The sequence below is a fragment of the Rhinolophus sinicus genome, chromosome 1 (genome assembly GCF_057876585.1).
Source record: "Rhinolophus sinicus isolate RSI-liver-muscle chromosome 1, RSI-T2T, whole genome shotgun sequence".
Taxonomy (NCBI): domain Eukaryota; kingdom Metazoa; phylum Chordata; class Mammalia; order Chiroptera; family Rhinolophidae; genus Rhinolophus; species Rhinolophus sinicus.
This window is the reverse complement of record NC_142501.1, coordinates 161,171,219-161,186,035: the sequence shown is the minus strand read 5'-3', so window position 1 is coordinate 161,186,035 and position 14,817 is coordinate 161,171,219. Positions and strand designations below refer to the sequence as shown.

The following is a 14,817-nucleotide window of genomic DNA, read 5'->3' as shown; positions in this document are numbered from 1 at the left end:
ACCGACTAGAACTAATGGATATTTACAAAATATTCTACCCAGTAATAGTGAATACACATTCTTCTCAATTGCACATAGAACATTCTCTACAATAGACCATAAGCCAGGCCATAAAACAAACTTCAATAAATTTAAAAGTATTGAAATCATACAAAGCATGTTTTCCAATTATCACAATTGAGTGGCACTATAAATTAATAACAATTAAATTTGGGAAATTAACAAAGATGTAGAAACCAAATAACACACTACTAAATAACCAATGGGTCAAAGAGGAATTCACAAGGGAAACTGGAAAATACTTTGAGAGGAATGAAAATGAAAATACAACATACCAAAATGTAAGGGATGCAACTAAAGCAGTACTTAAAGAAAGATTTATAGTTTTAAATGTCCACATTAAAAAAGAAAAAAGATATAGAATCAATAACCTAAATTTCCACTTTAAGACACTAGAAAAAAAGAAGTAAATTAAATCTAAAGCAAGCAGAAGAATATAATAGATTAGGGTGGTAATAAATCAAATAGAGAATAAAAAAACAATAGACACTACTAATAAAACAAAAACATAGTTCTTTGAAAAGATCAATAAAGTTGAAAAACTTTAAACTAAGCTATCCAAGCAAAGCAAAGATTCAAATTACTAAAATCAGGAAGGAAAGAGGAGCCATTACTACTGACCATACAGAAAAAAATAATAAGAACAGATTAGTGGTTGCCATGGGCAGGGGAAGGGGGGGCAGGGGGTAAAATGAGTGATGGTGGTCAGTCAAAAGGTAAAAACTTCCAGTTATAAGATGAATAAGTCCTGGGGATGTAATGTACAGCATGGTGACTATAGTCAACAATAATGTATTGTATATTTGAAAGTTGCTAAGAGAACAGATCTTAAAAGTTACCATTATAAGAAAAAAATTGTAATTGTGTGGTGATGGATGTTAACTAAACTTATTGTGGTAATCATTTCACAATATATATTAAATCACTATATTGTACACCTAAAACTAATATGTTACATGTCAATTATATCTCATTTTTTAAAAGTCCCATAAAACAGAAACAAAAACTCTAGGGGGCTCTTTGTAGAAATTGACAAGCTGATCCTACCATTTGTATCAAAAATTTAAAGAACCACAAATAGCCAAAACAATCTTCAGAAAGAAGAACAAAGTTGTAGGATTCACAGTTCCTGATTTCAAAACTTACTACAATGCTACAGTAATCAGGACAGAGTGGTACTGGCAAAAGGATACACACAAATCAGTGGAATAGAATTAAGTCCAGAAATAAATGTTCACACTTATAGGCACTTGATTTTAAGCAAGGGTGCCAAGACAATTCAAAGGGGGGAAGAATAGTCTGTTCAACGAATGATGCTGAACCAACCAAATATCCATATACAAAGGAATGAAGTTGGACCCCTATCTCACACCATATAAATATTAAACTAAAAATAGATCAAAGATCTAAATGTAAGAGCTACAACAATTAATGATCTTAGAAGGAAACATAGGCATTAATTTTCATGATCTAGGAATAAAGACGTGTTTTTAGATAAGATACCAAAAACACAACAACAACAAGAGAAAAAAATAGAAAAGTCAGACATCATCAAATGTAAAAACTTTTGTGCTTCAAAGTTTTCTTGTGCATCAAGAAAGTGAAAAGTCAACCCAGAGAATGGGAAAATTTTGCAAATCACATATTGATAAAGAACTCTTACCTATATTGAAAAACCTCTTACAAGTCAATAAAAAGACAAATAACCCAATTTAAAAAATGATCAAAGAATTTGAATATACATCTCCAAAGAAGAAATACAAGTGTCCAATAAGCACATCTTTAACCATCAGAGAAATGCAAATCAAAGCCACAATGAGATACCAACTCACAGCTACTAGAATGGCTATCATCAAAAAGACAACAATAACAAGTGTTAGCAAGCATGTGGCAAAATTGGAACCCTGACACACTGCTGGTGGGAATAGAACATGATGGCAGCCACTTTGGAAAACAGGCCAGTCTATCCTTCAAAGATTAAACATAGGGTTAATACTTGGTCCAGCAATTCGACTGCCAGGTCTATACCAAGGAGAAATGAAAACATATATCCACCCAAAACTTGTACATAAATGTTCATAGCACCATTGTTCATAATAGCCAAACAATGGAAACAATCCAAATGGCCATCAACTGATGAATGGATATACAAAATGTGATACAATGGGATATTATTCAACAATTAAAATAAATGAAGTACTGGTACATGCTACTGCATGGATGAACCTTAAAAACATCATGCTGCGGCAGCCAGGTGGCTTAATTAGTTAGAGCATGAGCTTTGAACAACAGGGTTGCTGGTTAGATTCCCACATGGGCCAGTGAGCTGCAACCTCCACAACTAGATTGAAGACAATGATCTGCCACTGAGCTTCGGGAGGGGCAGCCGGATGGCTCAGTTAGTTAGAGCGTGAGCTCTCAACAAGGTCACAGGTTCAATTCCCACATGGGACCGTGGGCTGTGCCTCCTGCAACTAAAGATTGAAAATGGCAACTGGTCTTGGAGCTAAGCTGCACCCTCCACAACTAGACTGAAGGACAACGACTTAGAGCTGATAGGCCCTGGAGAAACACACTGTTTCCCAATATACCCCAATAAAATTTAAAAAAAAAAAATAACAATAATGTAAACCTTTACCTTAAGAAACTGGAAAAAGAGGAACAAAATAAATCCAAAAAGTAAAAAGAAAAAACAAAAACAACAACAACAACACAAAAACCCATCACGCTAAGTGAAAAAGTCCAGCCACAAAAGACCACATGTATATGATTCCATTTATATAAAATATACAGCATAGACCAATTTATACAGATAGCAAGTAGTTCAGTGGTTGCCTAGGGCTGGGGGGAGGGTATGCTGAGAAAATGAAGAGTGACTGGACAGATTTTTTTTTGGGGGGGTATAAAAATGTTCTCAAATTTATTATGGTGATAGTTGCACAACTTTGAATATAGTGAAAAAAATGAGTGTACACTTTAAATGAGTGAATTATATCTTAATAAAGCTGCTATAAAATTTTCAATTAAAAATAAAATGCACAGAGAAAAATCAATGAATGCAAAGTTGCTTTTTAAAAAAGATCAATAAAATAATAAACTTCTAGCCTAGAAGAATCAAGATAAAAAAGAGAAGATGCAAATTACCAATGGAGAAATGAAAGAGGAGCATCACTATAGATACTATAGAATATAAAAGGATAGAAAGGAATATTTTAAACATATTTATAAATTTGACAACTTAGAAAACAACAATAAATTTGACAATTTAGAAAAAATAGACTCTCTCCCCTTAAAATATTGAGTGACACCAGGTCAGAAAACAGAGCTGATTCACCTTGACAACAGCTCTCTGGGGATATTGTACGTTGGTTCCTGATACTTGGATTCCTGCTTTCTATCCTTTCCAACTCCCAGTTATTTGGCTTTTCCTTTCATTCTGTGAATCACCCCATATCCCTTCCCTGGTTAAGTGGGTCAGTCAATTTCTGTTGCCTGTGATGGAAGAACACTAACTGATACACCCGCATATAAATACATGCAATAAAAAGGTCACTACTACTTTGCAAGAGAGTCCACAGCATTTAAGTTTCGCTTAACTTTGTACCAGATTTGCTTCTATATAAAGTCTATATTAGTCCTAGCTCGACTTCTGGAGCTTCATAGTATAAATACACTCCATCTTCCAAATGACATTTATTTAAAAACTACTATCATTTATCCCCAAACACTTTCTCAGCAAAGTAATTCATTTTTCATTTAAAACATGTATGACTACCACACACTCACTACAATGGCTATAATAAAAAGGACAGACAATTCCAAGTGTTGGCAAGTATATGGAGAAACTACAACACTTATATATTGTGAGAGGGAATGTAAAACGATATAGCCACTTTAGATAGCAGTTCATATAATTTATATATTTATATAACTTACTTCATACTTTTAAGTGGACTTTACAAAGAATCACCTACTGTAATATCCTCCTAGATAATAATACCCATGAAATCATGGTCTCTATGTGCTAGTTATGTTTTCCAATAACATACTAAAGATATACTTAACTATTAATTTAAAGTGTGTCTCACTTACTATCAAAATTCATTTCTTGTGCCACTAATGGTATATGTATTGCTCTTTGGGAAACACTAGGTTATTCTATTTAACTTAAAAACTTGTATAAATTTTCATTAAAGCAATTACCAACTTAGAAAACAATAATATTACGTTTTATGTAGCACATAATGAGATACAGAAAGTATTAGACCTTTTATTTTAGCAAATACTTGAAAATTAATTTTGGTGGCTTTTTAGAATTGAAAGTGACTAAATAGCTGGAGATATAGGAAACCTCAAAAACAAGATGTCTTCCTTCCTACTCTATACCCAACATGATCATAACCATGCTATTTTGGGGAAAAAGAGACATCCACAGAGGGAGAAGAAAAAAAGGAAGTCTAAAAAAATGGCAAGTGGTTGTTAACGAATTATGGGTTATTGTTTTCTTTAAATTCTTATTGTGTTCTTCCTTTCTCTACTTGCCAAATTTATTTAATGTATTTCTATTTTTTAAAATGAAATACAGATGAAAATTGAATATTATTTCAATCTGTTGTAATAGTTAAATTTCTAATTTTATTTATTTAAAAATAAAAATGTAAGTGAAAAATACCAATTTCCTTCTTTTTATTTATTTATTTATTTTTTAAAAATTTATTGGGGTGACAATTGTTAGTAAAACTACATAGATTTCAGGTGTACAATTCTGTATTACATCATCTATAAATCCCATTGTGTGTTCACCACCCAGAGTCAGTTCTCCTTCCATCACCATATGTTTGATCCCCCTTACCCTCATCTCCCTCCTTCTTTTTTTTAAAAGTACTTGACCTGACATGAGCGTGTAGACAAATCTAACACTGAAGAAGAAAGAATAAATAAATAAATGAAAGTACTGACACTTTATACAACCTTTTGTGGCTAATTATGTTCCTATGTTCTCTTAAGTTCTCAAAGCACTGGAAATATTTTGTTTTGTCCATTATTTTATGAAAAATATAATCCAAAAAAACTAAATGTCCTCAAAGGCCAGAGTAGAATACAAAATCAATGGGTTCTGGAAAATGGACCTAAAATCTTTTTGTAATTATAGCTTGATTATTCTTAAAACTCTATAGTTCAAGTGATTTGATACATGGAATTTGATTTTAATTACTCTAGCAGGAATGAAGACAAGCTAGGGCTGGTGGGTAGATGGAAGGGATAGAAGGAACTAGAACAATAGCGTTACGTTGAAATTGCTGGAACTGGGTGTTGAGTTAATAGGTGTTAATTATATTATTTTTAAAAAATTTTCTGTATATTTGAAAAATTCTATAATAAAATAAAAAGACAAAAAAAATTCTCAATATGAATTATTAGTATCACCTAAACCAACCTCTGTAACACGCCAAAAATAAAACAAAATAAACAAGCAAAAAATATCCATTTAAAACAAAGCTCCAGGTGGTCTATAAAGTATTTTTGCTATTTTATTTGTATAGTCAAGTGAAAAAACAATTATTTATCAGTAAGTTGACTATTTAAAACTTGTATGGAAGGTTCTTATCGCCACCTACTGGACACTGTGATTAACTACTTGCTATAGAAAAAAACACTATGGGGGCGTGGCCGATTAACTCAGTTGGTTAGAGTGGTGTTAATAACACCAAGGTTACCAGCTCGATCCCCTTGTTAGCCACTGTGAGCTGCGCCCTCCTAAAAAGATAAGAAAGAAAGGGCAAAAAAAGAAAAAACACTATTGAACAGGTTCCCCCATTTTACTCCAAGCATTTGGTCTTTAATAAAATAGTGCTAACACCATTAAATTTATCTTTATGTGTGCATGTCTATATTAGTAATGTTAATAAAGTTATATTACACCACTTCTAAGAACATGAAATGCCATCTGCAAATGGCGTTTCGTAAAATTTATGTTAGAAACCATACTGGTGATCATCATAAGCCCTGTTTTTCAGAAGATACCAGATTTTGATATTCCTATAGTGTTAGAACACGGAATTTAAGTTATTTATATATAAGGATAAACCAGGAAGCTAGAAACTAGTCCTCGCTCTTAAATATAGTGCGTTACCTTTTTTTCAACCCAGTCGTTTATAATCTTGACTTTTATCGCAAATTTCACATCTTTTATAAGTTGTCTAATTGAATACACCAATAATTCTCAACCTTGGTGCATGAGAATTACCTGCGGAATTTTTAAATAAACTGATGCTGGTAACAAAGCCAGAGATGTTTGTGGGGACAGAGCCAGGAGTGCAGTTTCCAGCCTCTCAGCCTCACGTGGAAAGGTGCTGGCTCAGGTAGTAAATGGCCATCAACTGTGATTGGATAGCCATTAGCTGTGGCTAGTTGGCCATCAGCTGTAACCAGTGAGCCATTGGCCACTAAAATAACTCCTGTGGTTACGCTAGCAGAAAATGGGGGCTGGCAAGGAGGTGGTGGCTGAGCTAGCAAGAACGGATTGCAGTTGGCAGGGCGGATTGCAGCTAGCAAGTGAGGTTGGTTGGCAGACAGAGATGTGGACAGCAGGTTGCTGATAATATGGCTCCTGCTTCCTGTGTCTCCAACCCAGCCACCAGCAAGACTATAGTGGTATGACTCCCCTACCTATGGCTCCGTGGGTGTTTCTTTTTGGCCTCACCATGTCCTATGTTCTTATGTGGGGAGTGGGACCAGACACCCCACCTGTCACCCTGCATGACAAATGGCGCAGGAGCAAGGTCCCCCGCATGACAATGTTTTTAACCAGCCATGGTTAAAAGAGCCATTAACAGATATCAGTGATTCTCAGTGTGGTTGGTCCCTGAACCAGCACCATCGCCACCTGGGAACTTGTTAGAAATGTAAATTTTCAAGGTCCACCTCAGACTGCTGAGTGGAACCCAGCAATTAGTGCTTGTAAGCCCTCCAGGTGATTTGGATGCAGGCTAAAGTCTAAAAATCACTAGTATTTACTGTAAAATTTGAAAGTGTTTAACTCTCTTTTTAAGTATCAGATTTAATTTACTGCTGTTTAAGAAAAAGATATAATAGTAATAATATAAAAGTGAAACAGATTTACAGTAAAAATAATCTAGTACAATCCTATTTTTCTAGAAGCACATCATTATAAACACTCAACATTAGGTCTAGTCAGTCAACAGGAAAAATGCTCTAATGGAAGGATAGAGAATAATTTATTCATAGGCCAGTTAATAAGACCCTGGACTGTTCTTGCCTAGAGCAAGTTTCCCAATGCTATTTTCTTGTTCTGGTTTCTTTTAATCAAAAAAGTCACCTTTCTAGGAGATCCAAGACAATGGAGTAGATAAGCACTATGCCAGCTTCCTTCCATGAACAAATTAAAATCACAACTAAACTACAGATCAACCTGGAGAGCCATCTGAAGTCTGGCTGAAGAGGTTTTATGACTAAGGATATAAAGGAGAAGCCACATCAAGACGGGTAGGAGGCGCAGAGATACACAGAACTGGCTAGCCCCAAACCTCCGTGTGGCGGTAGAGGACCAGGAGGAATATCTTGGCTGCAGAGGTTCCCCCCAGAGAAGCAAGAGACCCCCACCCCCAAACTGACCTCCCCAGCCCAAAATACTGGTGCCGGAAATAGGAGCCCCTACAACATCTGGCTGTGAAAAAGTGGGGAATCCGACCATCTAGGTAGGACGAAAGGTGGCAGGAAATCAAGATGTGCTCTAAAAGAGCCCACACACAGACTCTCACTCCCAGGCACTCACCTTGGGCTCCAGTGGAGGGACAGTAACTTGGGGGTGTTAGAGACATACGAGGAACAGACAGAGTTCTGTGGCTTGAGGACAGCTGGCATTTTCCGTGTGAGAAGTCTTCCCGTGGAGCTGGCAGGCTGACACCAACTTTGTTGTATTGAGCCCTCCCCCTACATTTACAGCCAAATCTGAATCTGATTGGTCTGGTGAGCTCTGCAGCTCCATCCTGCTGACCCACTGAAATTCCACCCCACCCAACTCACCCAATGCTGGAGGCACTTTCTCCAAGAGCAGCAATCCCTGCCCACATTGCACTCCTTCTTGGAAAACTATCAGAGTCCGACAGACCCCCAGATGTGGGCAGCAACTGGCCTCGGTGTACTCTGAGACTGAGTAGCTCCAGGCTCAGCACTGGCCCCAAACCAGAATTTACATTAACTTGGTAACCACAACTCTTCCCACGCTAGTGACTCCCTGAGACCCTGTCTCCCAACTTATATACCACACAAGGCTTTATCAGTGGCTAAACCTTAAGGGAGCCAGCATTTTTGCGGAGCTACCCCAGGCCCTGTACTGGTGGCAGCCGTCCTACGTTTGCAGTGTGGCCTCTCCCATGCCCCCAGCATTAGCACAGGCAGCAAACAACAGCAGATCGCTTTGTAGCTCTTACCAGGTATTCCCTGGCTGGTCACAGGCAGTGGGTGACCTGGGCCTGTACCAAAGCCCCTCATGATGCCCCAGAACCAACATACCTGGAGGTTGGCTTCAGATCACAGTAGAGCACTGCCCAATTAGTCCCACAAGTGGCACACACAAAGGGTGGTCTCAACAGGCACTGGAGCCCAATGAGGTAAATTCCACTCAGTGAGGTAAGCCCCCCACATAGCAGCCCATGAGCTGTCGACATGGCCAAACCCCTCAACCAATCAGCCTGAGGGTCAATCCCATCCACTGACATGCCAGTAGTAACCAAGACTCAACTGTAACAGGAGGACATACACAACCCATACAGAGGACACTCTTGGAGCACCTGGTGCAGGTGACCAGGGAGACTGTGCCACTGGGCCCTACAGGGTACCTACCACACAAGGCCCCCTGGTGAAGACTGGGGGATGTAGCAGGTATATCTAAGACATAGAAACAAACAGAGAGGCAGCCAAAATGAGGAAACAAATACATCACAAATAAAAGAACAGAAGAAAACTCCAGAAAAAGAACTAAACGACATGGAGGCAAGCAACCTACCAGAGACAGAGAGTTCAAAACAATGGGTATAAAAATGCTCAAGGAACATAGTGAGAACTTCAACAAGAAGACAGCAAGCATAAAAAAGGACATAGAAACCTTATAAGAAAGAACCAGTCAGAAGTGAAAAATACAATAATTGAAATGAAGAATGCACTAGAAGGTATCACTAACAGACTACATGAAGCAGAGGATCCAGTCAGTAATTTGGAAGACAAGGTAGCAGAAAATATCCAAGCAGCAAAAACAAAAAGCAAAAAAAAAAAAAAAAAAAAAAATGAGGATAGTTTAAGAGACCTCCGGGACAACATCAAATGTAACAACATTCACATTATAGGGGTACCAGAAAGGCAGAAAGGAGAAGAAAGAATGCAAGGGATTGAGAAACTATTTAAAGAAATAATGACTGAAAACTTTCCATAGAGAAGTGATCCTTAAATTGACATTTAAAAAAAAGTGGGAGGAAGTAGAGGATGAGCATTCCACAGAGAGAAATTAGCACGTGCAAAGACACTGTGACAGGAGGGAATGTGACCAATATGTCACAGGTAGGGTTAGAGGGCCCAAGATGGTAAGACAAGCATTAAATCTAAGAGCAACAACCCAGAGAGGCTATGAGCAGAATTTCAAAGGGGAAGAAGGTCACTCAACTAGGAATCACCTCAATCCAGTGAAAATGTATTTTGTGTCCAATGTAAATAAAATAATATGAGCCACCTTCAAAAAAAAAAAAAAAAAAACTGACAAAAAAAATGAACACACTTTCCTAACCTGGTAAAGGAAACAGACACAAGCCCAGGAAACAGAGTCCCAAACAAGATGAACTAAGACACATTATAATTAGAATAGCAAAGCTTAAAGACAAAGAGAGAAACCTACAAGTAGCAAGAGAAAGGGAACTAGTAACTTATAAGGGAGGTCCAATAAAATTTTCAGCTGATTTCTCAACAGAAACTTTACAGGCCAGAAAGGATTGGCACAAAATATTCAATGTGATGGAAAGCAAGGACCTACAACCAAGATTACTCTACCCAGCAAAGTTATCATTTAGAATCAAAGGACAAATAAAGAGCTTCCCAGACAAGAAAAGGCTAAAGAAGTTCATCATCACAAATAAGTATTATAAGGAATATTAGAGGGACTTAAGATGGGGAAAAAATCAAATTATGAACAATAAACTGGCAATAACTACATATCTATCAACAATTATTTTCAATGTAAATGGATTAAATGCTCCAATCAAAAGACATAGGAGGGCTGCCTAGAAGAGATTCTCTTCAGATTGAAAGACACACATAGATGGTAAAGAGATAGAAAAAGATATTTCATGAAAATGGAAATGAAAAACAACAAAAAGCTGTAGTTGTAATACTTATACCAGACAAAATAGACCTTAAAACAAAGGCTATAATAACAAGAGACAAAGAAGGACCCAATAAGCCCACTTCAGGGTGTTTATCTGAAGAAACCCAAAACGCTACTTCGAGGGGACATGTGCATCCATATGTTCATTGCAGCATGTTTACAATGGCCAAGATGTGGAGGCAGCCTGGGTGTCTATCGATGAAAGAATGGATAAAGAGGTGGTACATGTATACAATGGAATATTGTTCAGCCAGGGAAGGGAATGGAATGGGTTCTTGCCATCTGCGGCAGCATGAATGAACCTAAAGGGTATTGTGCTGAGTGGAGTATGTCAGACAGTGAAAGACAAGTGCAATGTGGTTTTGCTTATATGTGGAATCTAAAGAACGAAGTAAACAAAACATAAACAAACTCATAGGTACAGAGAACGTTTTGATGGTTGCCAGATGGGAGGGGTTTGGAGACGAGTAAAAAAGGGGAAGGGATTAAGAAGTACAAATTGGTAGTTACAAAAGTCATGGGGATGAAAAGTATAACACAAGGAATATAGTCAATAATATTGCAATAATTATGTATGGTGTCAGATGGGTACTAGATTTGTTGGGGTGATAGATGGAAGGGGTTGGGGGATACAAGGTGAAGGGAGTAAAGCTAGGGAATACAGTCAATAATATGGTAGTAACTATGTATAGTGCCAGGTGAGTACTAGTCAGGGGGATCATTTCTTAAATTATATAAATGTCTAACCACTATGCTGTACACCTGAAATTAATATAAAATAATATTGAATGCCAACTGCAATTGAAAAATTTAAAAAGGGGGGAAAAGGTGAAGGGGAATTAAGAGGGTAAAAATCTTAAGGTATAAAATAAACTTAAGTCATGGGGATGTAATGTACAGCATGTGGAATACAGTCAATAATACTGTGATAGCCTAGTATGGTGTCAGATGGCTGGTTGCTGCACTTAATCATGGTGATCAGTTCTTTAGGTATATAAATATTGAATAACTATGGTGTACACCTGAAACTAATATAATGCTGTATGTTAGCTATATTTTAATAAGTCTTTTAAAAAGGCATCTTTCTAAGACACAATTAAAATTTTAGCCATATCATCATACCTTTTAACCCTAGGAATGTCACTTCTAGAAATAGAGAGGAAGATAAACTATGCCCAAAGATTTTCTCTAAAGCAGTGTAAATAATAGAGGGCCAAGGGGACCTAAGCAAGTTAAATGCCCCCATATTGAGAAATGATTCCATAATTTGAGCAACAGATGGACTATTGCTTAACCATTAAAATGATGCTTTTCACATGAAATTTGAATACGGGGAAACACTTACTTTGTAACATCATGTGTGCATGTTTACTCTCTTCTGTCAATTAAAAAGGACATTGGAAAGCATCAAAATATTAATGCTGGTTATCTATAAGTAGTTGGATTATGAATGATTTTTAAAATATTAGTGTTTCTAAAATTGTCAGTAAGAGTATACTTACTTTATTAATCAGAAGAAAATCTACAAAGACAATAGAACTTCTACACTATGAATTAGACCTTCAAATAATGATGAATCAGTAAGCTTTAAAATGATGGTAACTGTGGGAAACAAGTAGATAATTTTTTCTCTACATCCTGCACTATTCTTTTCTCATCCTACTCCTTCCAACTTTTTTATTTCCACTTTCCTCATATCAGCTATGCCAGAACCCCATCATTAGAGCTACTAAGAAACTGAAGTGTAATTATTCAATATTTAAAAAATTTTAAACTTTTCAGTTAAAAAGTTTAATTTACCTTAGAATATACACAAGGTGACAAAAAACTTGTATACACATTTTATGGAAGGAAAAAAAATGTATTAAAATTGTAATACTCAATATATGCCCATAACAAAAGATGAATACAAGTCATGTGTATAGATTTTTTTTTGGCACCCCCAGTATAAAAAGGAGGTAAAATAGCATAATGGTTAAGAGAACAGGCTTCAAAATCAGATCTAGCTTTGAATCTCAGCTGACCACTTATGGGACCTCATACAAGTTTCAATTTCCTTATCTGTAAAATAGGAGCCACACCCTTCTCACTGAACTGCTGAGAGGATGAAAAGAGAGGATGCATGTGAAGCATTAGATTAGTAGTAGGCCCTCAATCAAAGGTAACTGCTGTTACTCTTTTGTAGTTAATTACAGTTGTTTTTGGGAAATCGCATTTAAATTTTAATTTTCCTGTGGGGATAAAAGCTTACTGGGGCACAGGCGTTGTTCAGTCATTTGGACTTCTGAGACCACGAAAATTGAAACTCCAACTTGGAAGACCTACATTGAGGTGTCAAAATATTGTTTACAATGTGGGTGTTATTAAAACCCACCAAAAAATTTATCAGCACTATCATTTCATAACAGAAAAGGCATTTGAACATCCCCCCAAAAATTGGAAGATAGTCTCTGAGTAAGGGAATCATTCTCAAGAAAGGACAGTTGGCAATTACATGCCAAAATTATCCTTTTGTTTGTTTGTTTGGTCACATACCATTAAACACTTAAGGACCAATACCAGTTTGCAAACTGGTACTTGATAAAAGACACTTAATTTCTTAGCGTGACTTTTCATCCATAAATGAAGTGGTTCTATCCACCTCAGAGATATTCATTCAACACCAACCAAACCTGTTACTTGCTATTAAGCAGAGGAATTCAAGATTAAATGGGGTTAAGTATATGAAAACACTATACACAGTGCCTTGTACATTGCAAAGCACAGTGAAAATATACACTATTATTATTATAAAAATATAAATATGATAAATTGATTCCCTAAGAGAACATTTGAATGGCTTAGTCATTTTCTATATCTATGTCATCATAAATGACATTCAGAATTTTTTATAATGAATGTTTTCCAGCATTTTCCATATTTTTCTTTAGAAAACAAATCATATTTGTGATGTAGTTCACAACTCTGCTATTCTGTCTTAGGGGAATTGAGGATGTTACTTTTTTCTCAGATGGTACAGCTTTCAAGGGAAAGTTATTAAGCTAGAAATTGCTGCTATAATTAATTATCAGCATGTAGAATCTGAATTCTAAGGAAGAAGATTTAATAGAATCTAAAAGATAAGTTCAGACACAGAGAAAATTTTATTTTCTTACTTTTGAAAGTGTTAAGATTTTCCAGTGTTAAAATCTACTTTCAAGTATGATGATCAAGAAATAACAAGACACCATAGAAATTATAGAGTTTTATAATTTTCTGTGAATTCTTAATCCACTAAAAATAATTTCACAATACAACACTTTTAGGCAGCTTCTTTGTTACTTTCTTTGGTTTCTGCTTCTTTAGGCAACAATGGCTCGATCTTTAGTAACAAACCTTCACTTGTCGAACTACGAAGAAAAGCTCGTACCACAAAGGGTCCTGAAAACAAAGACAATAATCAACTTTCACTTTATTCCATAGATACCTAATGAGTAAATAAAAACATACAAGAAACCTCATAGAACTCATGTTAGATGGTCACTTGAGAATTATTGATATTACTGAATATTTTAAATTAGAAGGGAAGATCGTTTCATTTCTAAAGTAGAAGACAAACATGCTATATCTAGATTATAGATTTATCCTTGAAACTACACATTTACTAATAATTCATTTCTCCTTCAGAATATAATCGCCTAGAATTTATTTTATTGCAAAGTCAACAGTGAATGGAGCAGGTGGTAATATTGAAATGTGATGAAAATATTCTAAACACTTATTTAAAACAGCACAGATACTACCTCTGTGTTACCAAACATTTAGTAAAATTTCCTAAAAATTAAAAAGGTTTTCATATGAACGTTAAGTACTTTGTTTAAAATGGCAAAAACCAGGTAACAACATTGGTTTTAAAGATTTACTGTCCATCATTCTACTCCAGCTATAACCTCAGAGGATCCTACACTAAAATCAATGTTCTCTGTGGACTATAAGTATCCACATACATACAATTACAAAGTACAATGGCCATATCTAGGATAACAGAATTAACAAATGAGGTATTTATTACCAGTGTGTTTAACTCCCAAAGAAGATTAAAAATAGCAAAAGATCGTGTTTTAATTATACATTTGGTTATAAAACTAAACCTGAGCGATTCCTATAATGTAAGACCACAAGTGAATAGTCAATTGAGTTAATGGACACTCACTTGATTTCAACCAGTCATGAGTGAAATTTGTCTTGGAAAGGAATGTGAATGGCACGTAATGTAATGATAGGGCACTGGAACTATTCTTAGTCTACTGCACAGCTTCCACATCTTGATCAAGTATCACTGCTCTCCATGAATCACCCCATTTATAAGAAGTGACTCTCATGAC

The 14,817-nt window shown here is 36.0% G+C and overlaps 1 protein-coding gene across 1 annotated transcript in view; it reads right to left on the bottom strand.

Annotated features, from left to right (window-relative positions):
* Positions 1 to 13,684: 13,684 nt before the first annotated feature.
* MRPL1 (mitochondrial ribosomal protein L1) overlaps positions 13,685 to 14,817 on the bottom strand; it is a 52,110-nt gene continuing 50,977 nt past the window's right edge. The window contains exon 9 of the mRNA XM_019720227.3: positions 13,685 to 13,873. Coding sequence (XP_019575786.2) covers positions 13,755 to 13,873 — 119 coding nt within the window. The 3' untranslated portion in view covers positions 13,685 to 13,754. The remainder of the gene's footprint in view (positions 13,874 to 14,817) is intronic.